The following is a 12,282-nucleotide window of genomic DNA, read 5'->3' on the forward strand; positions in this document are numbered from 1 at the left end:
TACGTCTTCCATTTTCTGATGATTGCTCCCACAGTTGATTTTTTCACACCAAGCTGCTTGCCTATTGTAGATTCACTCTTCCCAGTCTGGTGCAGGTCTACAATACTTTTCCTGGTGTCCTTCGAAAGCTCTTTGGTCTTGGCCATGGCGGAGTTTGGAGTCTGACTGTTTGAGGCTGTGGACAGGTGTCTTTTATACAGATGATGAGTTCAAACAGGTGCCATTCATACAGGTAACGAGTGGGGGACAGAAAAGCTTCTTACAGAAGACGTTACAGGTCTGTGAGAGCCAGAGATTTTCCTTGTTTGAGGTGACCAAATACTTATTTTCCACCCTGATTTACGAATAAATTCTTTACAAATCCTACCATGTGGATTCATGGATTTTTTTTTCACATTCTGTCTCTCACAGTTGAAGTGTACCTCTGGTGCAAATTACTGACCTCTGTCATCATTTTAGGTGGGGGAACTTGCACAATCGGTGGCTGACTAAATACTTTTTTGTCCCACTGTATATAAAATTGTGAGATTTGAGGTTGTCTTCCAGCTAGTGCAGTGGACAAACTGGTGTTTAAAGGGTTATTTAAATTTAAAAATTAAAAATTCTTTTATATTTATGAAAAGAACTGAAGTTAGTTAAAAGCTTTATGCAGAAAAAATGGCAAAAAAACCCCCATAAAATAATAAAAATTACAGACCTAATCTTTTGGTGGCCACTTTTGGCTACGAACAAGCTGAAAGGGTGATTTTGAACAAGCCCAGAGGGTTTAAAGTATGTGTTCAGCTGAGGACTCCCCGCACCTCTGTGGGTTTTACTTTCCTCCCACAGTCCACAAACACGCTTGTTAGGGTAACTGTTAACTCGAGATTGGCTGTGGGTGTGCATACAACAGTGTGTGGCTCTCTCTCTAAGTTAGCCACATTGCCAGTTTAACTCAAGTGTGGAGCAGGTATCTCAAACGACAGTGACCTCTACAGGAAGTCACAGTTACAGCACCCAATAATGCCCTACTCTAGATATAAACTTTTAACTAAATAGTAACTCATTATCTACGTGTTGGTTGCTGTATCAATAACATGTGGCAAGAATAGTTGCTACTGTAAATAAAAACAACAACAACAACAACAAAAATCAAAACAATTTCCAAGTGTATTGGAAAACAAATCCTGTTTTTTTAATAACACAATTATGTCTGTTACATAAAGTAAAAACAAAAATGAGACCCCTTTTTCCATCCCTATCAAACCCACCCTCATCCCGACCATCTCGGCAGTTTTGTGCAGCGATTCAGTCTGGGAATAAAAAGAGCATGACAACACAGACAAACACTTTCCTTTGAGGACCCAGAGACAAGAGGACAACCACTGCGCCTTACATCAGACCAGAGTGAATATAAACATAGTCCATGAGATTTAAAATCAAAGCAAAGGTAAACTGTATGAGATTACCAGAAACCTTATCAGGAGTACAAACATATCTTATCTGTACTTTCCATATCCTACTATAGGCTCCCAGAAACCTCAAAATGATTGCTAGGTGATGAACAAGGTGGCTTTCTTTCAGTTCCCCCTGATATATCCAGGCAGTGCTTTCAGCTTGAAATAAGCATCAACATGCTGTGTTAGTGTTCCTTGAACATGCTGCAATGATCAATGCCTGAGGTCATTCAAAGACAGCACCTCAAACTTTTTTTAAGGTCTTCTTTAGCTGATAAGACAGTCAGTGGGGATTCAGGCAGCCTGCAGAGAGATGGGTAACTGCTACTGGGACAAAAAAAAAAAAAAAAAAGGAAATAAAGACACACAATACCATGCTCAACCCTGGACGTAGCCAAAAGTTTTCTCAGCATTGAAATGCAGGAGCAGTGTGGTGGAGCGCAAAGACGATGGCATAAAATTGACGCCTTCCAGCTGCAAAACAGACTGATTGTACATATTGCAACATAAAAAATAAAAAAAAAACATTGATAGGGGTGGATTCTTTTGTGTCTGTCGCAAAAAAAAAAAAATTAGTGTTTTCTAGAAGAGCAGCGCTGACATGCTGCCAACTTCACTCTGCTCCTTCACGAAGATCTCGAAGTACTGGTAGATGATGGTCACAGCCAGCAGGATTCCTGTACCTGAGCCGATGGCACCCAGGAAGTCTGCCATGACTGAGAGCCCTCCTATACAGAGCCCACCAAATGCAGCAGCTGTGGGGATGTACCTGCAGATAGAAATTGGACAGAAATAAAGACTTAAATATTCTGCAAACATTAAACCTAAGAGCACATTTCCAAGTCTTTTTTTGTGTGTACCTGTTAAGTTCGTGCACCATGGAGGTCTCTCTGTGTCCTCTCATTACCATCTGCTGCTCCTTGAGCTGCTTCGCCACCTGAGATGCACAAAATAAAAATTGGTGGACATATTTAATACATGACTCTGACATAATGAAAACCCTACATGTTTGCACGAAGACACACTTACATCTTTGGCAGAGGATCCTGAGACCTCGATCCAGGTCTTGGAGAAGAAGGCACAGGAGCCGAGCATGAACACAATGTAGATGACGGCGTGAACGGGGTCGTCTAGAACCGAACCAAATGATTCAGGTGGAGAAAGGTAGTAGCACAGACCGCCCACTGGGTAGGCACGAGCTGGTCCTCCACTCGAAGTGTCCTAAACACAAATATTGTATTTGTACTGAATAGGGTGGAGATGAGCCATGGCTCCTCTTAATAAAGCAACATTTAAGTCGCCTGCTTCATATCTATGCTGCCATGACTTGGACTAAATGTACTTACAGACCAGGTTCCCAGGAGGTTGACCAGGAAGTTGCCACTGAAACGTGTTGAGAGCATCTGAGAAATCACATACAGATTGGAGACCAGGGCAGACTGGAGGATGATGGGGATGTTGGAGGTGTAGAACAATTTAATGGGGTAGGTGTTGTATTGGCCACGGTAGCGTGCTGACTTGATGGGCAGGTCAACCCTGAAGCCCTGATGAAGAAACATTTGATTTAATACAATGCATATTCCTCAGAGTCGAATAAAAATCAGGTGAGATAAACAGTAAGTCACCTGGAAGTATATGACCACTGCAAACACAAAGACAGTGGCGATGAGGTTCATGAGGTTGGGCAGGTTCTGCCTGTAGAAGGCTTCTCTTAGAGCACGCACTTTGTCTGTACGGGTGGCCAGCAGATGGAAAAGAGCGATGATGGCTCCCTCAAACTCAGTACCTGGGAAAGACCCACAGATTAAGTGAGTGTAATATAGATACACCTCGCTCTGCAATCACTCAGCTTTAAAGCCTTTTGTTTCTTAGTGCCAATACCTCTGCCAGTGTTGACAGTCGTGGGGCTGAAGGCCTTCCAGACGATGGTCTCACAGATATTGGTTGCAATGAAGAGAGAAATACCAGATCCCAGGCCATAACCCTTCTGCAGCAGCTCGTCCAGTAGTAAGACAATCAGACCTGCAACAAAGAGCTGGAGACAAAGGCAGGAGTTTAACGCTCTTCTTGACAAATGCTCATTTTGTAGGTAGGTTAAAAAGTTTAAATCATTTTTTTCATATGGTGTTAGCAGTTGTAATTTATATTAACCTGGATGATGATGAGCAAGCATATCCCAGCACCCATCTCTGAAGGATCTCCATACATGCCAGTCATGACATACACAATAGCCTGTCCAATGGTGATGATCATTCCAAACACTGCAAAAGTACATCAAAAAATGTGAAACAGGCACAACTGAAATGAGAGCTGTTATGAAAGTGCAAGCATCAGAGTATCAAAGACATCTTTAAAGCTTCAAAAAGGTACGTGACAGCTTCTGAAAATAGCAACTGTCTGATGAGTAATAATAACACCTACATTTCTGAGCTCCGTTGAAGAGGGCTCTGTCCTTAGGAGTGTCTCCCACCTCAATGATCTTGGCACCAGCCAGCAGCTGCATAATGAGGCCTGAGGTGACAATGGGTGAGATACCCAGCTCCATCAGAGTACCTGAAGAACACAGTCAGCGTCACAAACACAAAACAACTTTTGACCTTTGACTTACGACACGTGATAAAAGATTACGTCCTGCATGACAAGACAGTGGGATTAGATTATTTCTCCTTGGCAAAGAACGCAAAATGCAAAGTTCTTTTGAAACCAATTAAATATAAGTAAACACCTCGGTTGGAGGCCAGGATTACTCTCATCCAGTAGAAGGGATCTGCTGAATCTGATGACATGATGCCAAAGAGTGGGATCTGCAAGAACAAAAAAAAAGAGAAAAAAATTATGCAACAAAGCACTATGACCAAAAGCACAACCAGTAGGAAGACTGTCACTGACAGATACCAACCTGGCAGCACACCAAAAAGATGAATAATGTGATGGCGGTCCATAGTACTTTTTCTCTAAACTGAATCTGCAAGGTTTAAAAAAAAAAAAAAATTAAAAAAAGAGGAAAAACAGAGGAGATGATAAGCTGTTGTTCGCATTCATTCATGGTGTAAATCATCACCACTGTTTACTAATGTACTAAACTAAAGCTCAAAGCTTACCTTTCTTTCTGGTTTCTGGATTTCTGGCAGGACTGCACAGAACGGCTTGATGACCTCCAAAAATTTGACTAAAAAGAGAATGACGAGTTAAGAAATGTATATGCATTTACACCAAACAACACATCAAGCAGCTCTACAATGAGTATCGACAACATCTGAGCTTTTGTTCCTCTTTAGCCAGATCTACTTTGATGCTACGTCATCACTAACCAGCAGCTAAACAGCTGGCAGCAAAACCAAACAAGCCAGTCTCGTCATAACGCTAAAATGCAACAACGAGGATGTAGAAAGGTAAGCACAGCTGGGAGTTACTAATATTAGGTGTGTGCTCACTTTTAGACCGCTTACGGTGGAGCTGCCTAATGTTTTGTCACCTTGATCCGATCTATTAATCAATGAAACTGACTATGACAGAAAGTGATTTCACACACGCTTCGGTTCTTTCTTTCTTTTTTTTGCTCCCCAGCCGCACAGAAAGTCAAACTGGACTTAAAAGCCAGTTACATTATAAAAGTGAAGGGAAAGTAAAGACCTCTGTGCTGTACATGGTTAGTTCATTTAGCGTGATGCTAACTGGCGTTCAATCACAGAACAAGTTATCCATCATTTTCTAAGATGAAGAGTTGACACACAGCTCAAAGAGACACACAAGAGGCATCCCAGCGTGATATAAATCACTACAATGGTACTTAATCCAATCGAAAAATAACTAGGCTGTGAACCTTCTCCCGTTATGAGCTAGCTCCAAGTGCCACATAACCTGGCCAAGGTTAGCCAATTAGCTTCTCCGACGAGCGCCGAGTGCCCTTTAATGTTCGAGATTTTAAAAAGGAAAAATATAGCAGGTATTTTAGGGCACCAAAAACAAGCATATACACAAGAAAACATAACACGTACTTCCCATGGTGTCCTTAGTCCGACTCCTGCCGTGTTACTGGTATCCGTTTGAGTGCTGTGCAATTTCAGTGTGGCTCCATCAGCCGCTCCGTGAGAAAAGAGCGAGCCGTAGAGACACGTCACCAGACAAGCCGCTACCCCACGTCACTGCTCCGAGCCCAGCAGAGCCGACACGAAGCCCGCTGCAGGCCGTCCACAGCTCGGTCTGTGAAGACACGTTGCCAGAGCTGATAAACCAACAATATTAACTCGGAAAATGCGTGATTTTAATTTTTTAACATTTATATTCTAGCAGCTATATCACAAAGTCCTCCTACCCTACAGGGGGCGCCCCAACCTCCAGCGAGCGTCATTTCCTTCTTCGGTTGAGAAGACGACAAGCTGAAAGGTGCTTTGCTGCCCTCATTGGTTTCCACCAATAAATGTAGTTTCCACATAAGTTTTACTATCAGTAGTGCTCGACGTGTGTTTCAGTGCTGACGGCATTAAAAACATATTTGTATTTACCTCTTATATCGATGCCTCATAATTACAGAAATAAATCCTCCTGGTTACCCTGAACTTCTAGAAGCACACAGACCCCCAAATAGCCCCACCCCAGTGTTGCCCAGCTTAGGTATTTGAGAAGATATTTAAGAAGATGTTCTCCTGGTAGATTTGGTATGGCCCCACTTTCCCTATTCTTCAGTATAATTAGATTTCAAAAAAGTACACATTGCTTCAGTTTTAAGCTTTTATGCATAATAATTGACACAGTAAAATCATCACCTGGTTGGTCCTTGGCAGGCGTTAAATAAACTCAGTCTCAGACAAACAACAAAACATTGCATCTTATGCCATTTCATTAGTCATTTTGTAAAAATGAATCTAAAGTTCAGAAACAGTGTGTGACAAACTAACTGCACTCTTACTGCTTAGTGCTAGGAATAGAAGGTAAGTAGCAGCCAGCGATTAACAATCAAATCAGCTGACTAATCTGATTATCATTTAATAATTATTTGAACAACAAATGTGAGAACATCTATAAATGTAGGGGTTTGGCAGTATCCTGCACTGGATCATTCAGGTGTGTGTTAACACAATGGCAAGGAGGAAAGATATCAGCAGTGAACTGAGAGCTAATTAATTTCTACATCATACAGACCAGTTTGTTCTTAAGTGGACGACAAGGGAAACTCCGCTTTCTGTCAGTGTAAAGATCTGCAACTACACATTAAGTCCCAGATGTATCTCAATGTAAGAAAAAGAATGGCATTTTCAGCAGTCTCTGTTTTTTCCACATGATGTGTATAATTATAGAAAAAGTTCTGGTTGTATATTGCCTGAACCTAAATTTCCATCGATCACGAGAATCATGAACATTTCCGTCATTTCCTAGGGGCTTGTGTTTGACATCCCTGCTTTAAAATATCAGTTCTCACCACTAGAGCTCAGTGTTGCTATAGCCTTGATGTAAAGTGTGTGTGTGTGTGTGTGTTTCATGATTTTTTTAAAATTCACTGTTGATTGAGTAATTAAACAACCTCTACACATAAATCCATTGATTTAGGGCTGAATTTCTGTGCGAATGTCATCACTTTGTTATACTTTGTGAAGTCTTCATTGGTATTTAATGGTGACGAGCACTGACCTGTAGATTCAAATAACAGCACAATGTCAACTGAATCTTTCAGCCGGCTGTCCGTCTGATCAGTCAGACTCTGTGGACCTGCTATAAACAATAACTTGATTTGTTTTTCAGCAGGAAATATACACACACACACACACACACACACACACACACACACACAGTGGAGGGTGGCTGGGAGCCTGCTCATCTGCCCTAAGATAAAGAGATATTTGTTCATGTGGTTACATAATGACCGCAGAGCTGTGAGCTAACAGTGAGGTGAGGACAAGCAAATTCCACACAGCCTCCCACCAGTCTCTGGTTTTCCCACTACTTTGAATTCTATTAAAATCCAAATTAAATTTTTTCCTGCCAGTCATGTGGAAACTAAATACAAGTTATTACAAGTATGTGTGCATATATTTTTTGTATTACATGGGGTTTTTTCCTATAGAAAACAACTGAATCAAAAATTCATGGAAAACAGCAGTCTAAAGACGCAATAGGAAAATTTCAAGCAAATGAAACTATAATGTCAGTCAGTAAATGTGCACTTCCATGGAGGATACGGTGGCTGTCTGCAGCCTTCAATTATGTATTACATGAAACCTCAAGCCACAGCAGAGAGACTCTTCCCACTGTTTTGCATTTTAAATTTGCATCTTGCCAGAGGCTCAGGTGCTCAAAGTCAAACCTATCCTCTGGGCTGGACCCAGGAGTTGGTGAATGTAAATCTGACGAGATTTCCTCTTTGGCTAAAAGCAAAAAGCTCCCAGAAGGGCAAACAGTGCCTTGTTGAACTATGTTTTAATGCTTACAAATGAGACCTCACAAATTTCACATTAACTGACTTTTTAAATTCTGTAACAGAAATAACTATAAAGTAAATATTAAAGCCTGTCAGTGTAGTCAAACAAATTACAAGTGATTAAACTTTATAAAACAGATAAATATGAGTTCAAGCTGAGATGTATGATAATTATTTCTAATGAAACCAAAAAAGACTTTGCTGCACTTTTTTGTGGCAAAAAGAAAAATTTGGAATCAAGACTGTTCTTTGGTAACAAAATTATTTTGGTGGCCTAAAATGCAATACACCTCATGATGCACAGGACTTTTATCATATAGACAGGCCTATTAAAAGTATAGGGATATTAGATCATTTTAGGAAAACCTAAGATAACGCAATGGATAAACTACCACTGCTTTCCTAATTTTGTTTCATTTAAAAACATTTTAAATGAAACTTGGAAGTGAAACTTGCTTTTGCTGTAAGGCATAAAAAATGTAATCAATTTCTTTCAATGAAAAGAATAAAAATACAAAAATAAACATTTTCTGGCATTTCTTTTGCTAACAATAATTAAAATGGTGCTTACAGTATTGTGCAAAAGTCTTGAGTCACTCCTCGTGTCTTCATATTTTGCTAGAGGAATGTGAGGTGCAGTGAAATGTGAATTTGTACAGTCCAATGTTTGGAACGACCACATTTATTCTTCAACACAGCTTGAACTCTCTTGGTCATTTCTCTAAGTAGTAATAGTTCTCCACGGTCCTTGGAAAACACTCAAAGCTCTTCTTTAGATGTTGGCTGATTTTTGCTCTGTTCTCTATTAAGATGACCTCACACTGTTTCAGTAATGTTAAGGCCCAGGCTCTGGGTGTCATGGTCTGTGGTGGGTGGCAGGAATTTCCATAAGGCTCCTGAACTTACCTGGGATCCGCCCCTGGGCAGGGCCAACTCCTCCAGCTCCTGCACACCTGGAGCCTATTGCAGGCAATCAAGCCAGAGGGATTTAAGCCACACGTTGATGTTCATTCACTGCCAGTTCGTCATCAACCCATGTTGTTAACAGGCCTTATGCTTCAAGTTCTTGCTGCGTTTTAGCTTGCTAGCAAGACTTTCTTGTGCTGCAGTTGCTGGATTCACCTTGGCTCACGCTCTACCTCAGAATACCAAGCAAACATTTTGACTCAGGTCAACCTTGCCACGCCACTCAGCTCCCCTGGATTCTCATCACCCCCCCCCCTCTCAACACTCTATGTGCCCTACTGCAAGTAAGAATTGCTACTCTTACAACTTACCGCTTCAGAGCTACCTCCATTACCTCCCTGACTCCACTGTCTTCTCTCTTCAGTGTGACTGTTCCCTGCTCAGCTCCACTCTGCATCTCAGGCCCCATTCCCTCGCCACGTTTCCCAGGCCACGCCACGTTAAACTCCACGTCTTATTGGTTTTTTGTCCTTGCTACGTTTCTTGCACTTAAGCCTAATAAATCATTGTTACATCATCTGCTGTCTCTGCTCTGGGTTTCTGCACCTGAGTCCTGTTCAGTACAGACCACTTGGTCCCGTGACACTGGGGAGGTCAATACATGGGATACATGGCTCCTTTGAAGCAAAATATAAAGAAATGAAGGGTGGCTCAATACTTTTGCGCAATACTGTAAGGAGAATTTTAATTGTCTGCACATTATGTCTTACCTATGTTTAAAATAGCAGTTTTGCAAATATCAAAATCTTCATGACATAAAATAACTGAAGTCTTTCAGCTCTTCTTCAGGCTGACTTTGAACACTTCATCTGGTACAGAAAAACATCATCCATCACCATGTTTAATCAGCCAGTATGGATATTTGACCAATATGAGAAACCCACTTACTGCCAAGTAAGGCCTTAGAAGTCCTACCTGATTTGTCAGCTAATAACTGTCCAACGACGTTACTGGCTTTCTACAGCTGGTAAACATGCTGTAATTAAATTCATTCATTTGGATGTCAGTTAATTGTTTCTTGATGAAAAGCAGCAACACTCCCTCTTCAGTCGCAGGGCGAAAAAGAGACTTAACAAAAAAAAAAGCCATTAATTAGTTTAACTTTCCCTTCACATACTGCTGCGGTTGTAAAGTACATCACGTATCATCATATCCATGATTTCTGACCTCAGTTTCAGAATAAATTACACCCTGGTGTATTCACCTACACATAAGCAGACAAATATGCCTCCACATAGTGATGTCGTCTAGGGTGACACAGACGTGCAGCCCGACTGAGCAGTGGGAGGCCAGTCGGGTAGTTTGCGTCTGTTCCAGATGACTCACAGATTTTTATCCTTATTTTTAGAGATGTGTGAATGTAAACAGTGAATTGTGCCCAAGGGCGTGGAGGCATGTGTGAGCCTTTACTCAGTCAGTGGGCAGCTGTCCTCAGCAAATCAGGGAGGTTTGGGTAATAAAATTGCATTAAAGAAGCTGGGAGTGGACTGAAACCAGTAGAATAAAAGGCAGTGATGTCCAGTCAACCCAGTTTTATGCTTCCTTCACACACAGGTACAATAGTTTGTGCTCCTCAGTCTTGTTTAATCATGACTTTATAGATACTCCCGAAATAACACCTCAGTGCCCAGTGCTATTTAGGTTATTATATATATTGGTGTTATATAAACCCGCCACTGAGGATAGAGCACATCGAAGCATAGTTAGAAAGAGAAAGAAATGGGATGTAGCCTTGGCTGCCGTACCTGAATTCTCACTTTATAACACCATGTCTGGTGTCTATCTGTAAAACAACAGGAGGCCATGAACTTGCTTTGGCAGTCACCTATGACCGTAAAGCCTTCCAAACAATGGTTTTATGTATTCACAGTATTTATCTAATTTCCAACTAAAGCCTAAACTGATGTAATCCATGACTAATCCTATAGAGGCCTAGCGGAGTAGTACAAATCCAGTGACACCCAAAGTCTGGTTTAAGAGGTCAGAAAGTCTTTCTATTGATTCGACCTTCATGGGTTAGCTTGCACAAATAGTTTGTTTATTGTTAATCTGTTTTTGTGATGCTTCATTAGAGTAATTAAGAGGTCAGTGTAAATGAGGATGATAGGTTGACAGGGATGTGCACAACAAGCGCCTCAGGCCAGCTCAGTGCCTGGTAGACAGCGTCACCGCCAACGTTATGTAACACACTAATTACATCTTGGCTCGATTTCGCCTGTCCTCTGTTGCGTGTGTGAACCATTTTTCTGGCTCTTTCTGTGACTGGACAGTCCATTTGATTCCATTCAGTGGTTAAAACCCGCTAGACATGGGCTCTCCTAGTGTTAATGTTGCTCTGTGTGTAAGAGCTGGATGAAGTACAAGAGCTGGGATTTGATGAACTGAATGAAACAGACAGGAATGAGGTTATGACATGATTTTATCATGCTGTGATAAACAATCACTCCCATTATGTCATCAATTTTCAGTATTTACTCTGATTTTCAGACAAAGAACATTTTTTCTTTTTGTTTGTTTGTTGTCTAGTATTAATCTCAAGTTTTACATAGTATATTCCTAATTTTTGAAGCATTTTCATATATACAGTACACACATACACCATTTCACATTTGCACTGCTTGTGTGGAAAAGGAAAGAAATTTACCTCCTGTGACAAGGAGTCTAGATCTTAGGGAGCATGTTTTGGTAAAATGAAATTACACAATCCCATATTTTGACATTAAAAGTCCCTTTTTAATCATTGCAATAAAAAGATCTTCATGGCTGAATACTGTCATACAATAAAGTACCACACTAACTTCTAACTATCATTTGTCGTGGGTTAATTCATTTCACAGCACATCTACGTCACATGCATATCTAAAATGCACATCACAGAAAAACTTTCCATTTGGATTTATATGTTGCAATAAAAAATCCTGATGTTGCTCTGAGTAAAGGGCAGCTTTCTCCAGCACTGACCTGAAACCAAACTGTGTGACTGCATAAGCAGGTTCTGCATCCACACACAAACAAGCACTCACACAGGTGTGTTGTCATATCCTGGTGGTGACATCTAATTGACATAATGCTTTCCCTAGCTGTTTACCTTGACCCTAACCATAACCTAATTCTAACCCTGACACTAAAACCACATTTTGAGTCTCGATAGTGACTTCGAACTCGTGGGGGCTGGGATTTTGTCCCCATAAGGGCTGTTGGTCCCCACAAGTATAGTAAACTTCCAATTTTTGGTCCCCACAAAGATATGCAAACATGGTGCACACACACACACACACACACACACACACACACACACACACACACACACACACACCTCACTGCTGCCTGAGCTCTTATTTTTTAAAGCAGGTCAGGGGATTAATCCTCACAATCATCATCATATTACACAATGGGTTTTTTTTTCTGTATAATCCCAATGTGTGAGAAATAGTAGAAAGGTAACGACTCCATTCAGTTGTCCTG

General features: G+C 41.0%; 1 protein-coding gene across 1 annotated transcript; it reads right to left on the reverse strand.

Annotated features, from left to right (window-relative positions):
- Window positions 1–1,131: 1,131 nt before the first annotated feature.
- Window positions 1,132–5,542, reverse strand: LOC146631674 (protein transport protein Sec61 subunit alpha-like 1). The gene is made up of 12 exons (XM_085353855.1): window positions 5,435–5,542; window positions 4,538–4,605; window positions 4,336–4,401; window positions 4,162–4,240; window positions 3,858–3,989; window positions 3,588–3,697; window positions 3,318–3,471; window positions 3,062–3,222; window positions 2,783–2,980; window positions 2,466–2,657; window positions 2,297–2,373; window positions 1,132–2,205 (listed from the first exon to the last, which is right to left on the reverse strand). The coding sequence occupies exons 1-12, from the start codon at window positions 5,439–5,441 to the stop codon at window positions 2,019–2,021; spliced, it is 1,431 nt and encodes a 476-aa protein (XP_085209981.1). The 5' UTR covers window positions 5,442–5,542; the 3' UTR covers window positions 1,132–2,018.
- Window positions 5,543–12,282: the final 6,740 nt, after the last annotated feature.

The sequence above is a fragment of the Diplotaxodon limnothrissa genome, linkage group LG5, assembly GCF_057381915.1.
Source record: "Diplotaxodon limnothrissa isolate DT_005_m linkage group LG5, D_limnothrissa_male_GT1.1, whole genome shotgun sequence".
In the NCBI taxonomy this organism is placed as follows: domain Eukaryota; kingdom Metazoa; phylum Chordata; class Actinopteri; order Cichliformes; family Cichlidae; genus Diplotaxodon; species Diplotaxodon limnothrissa.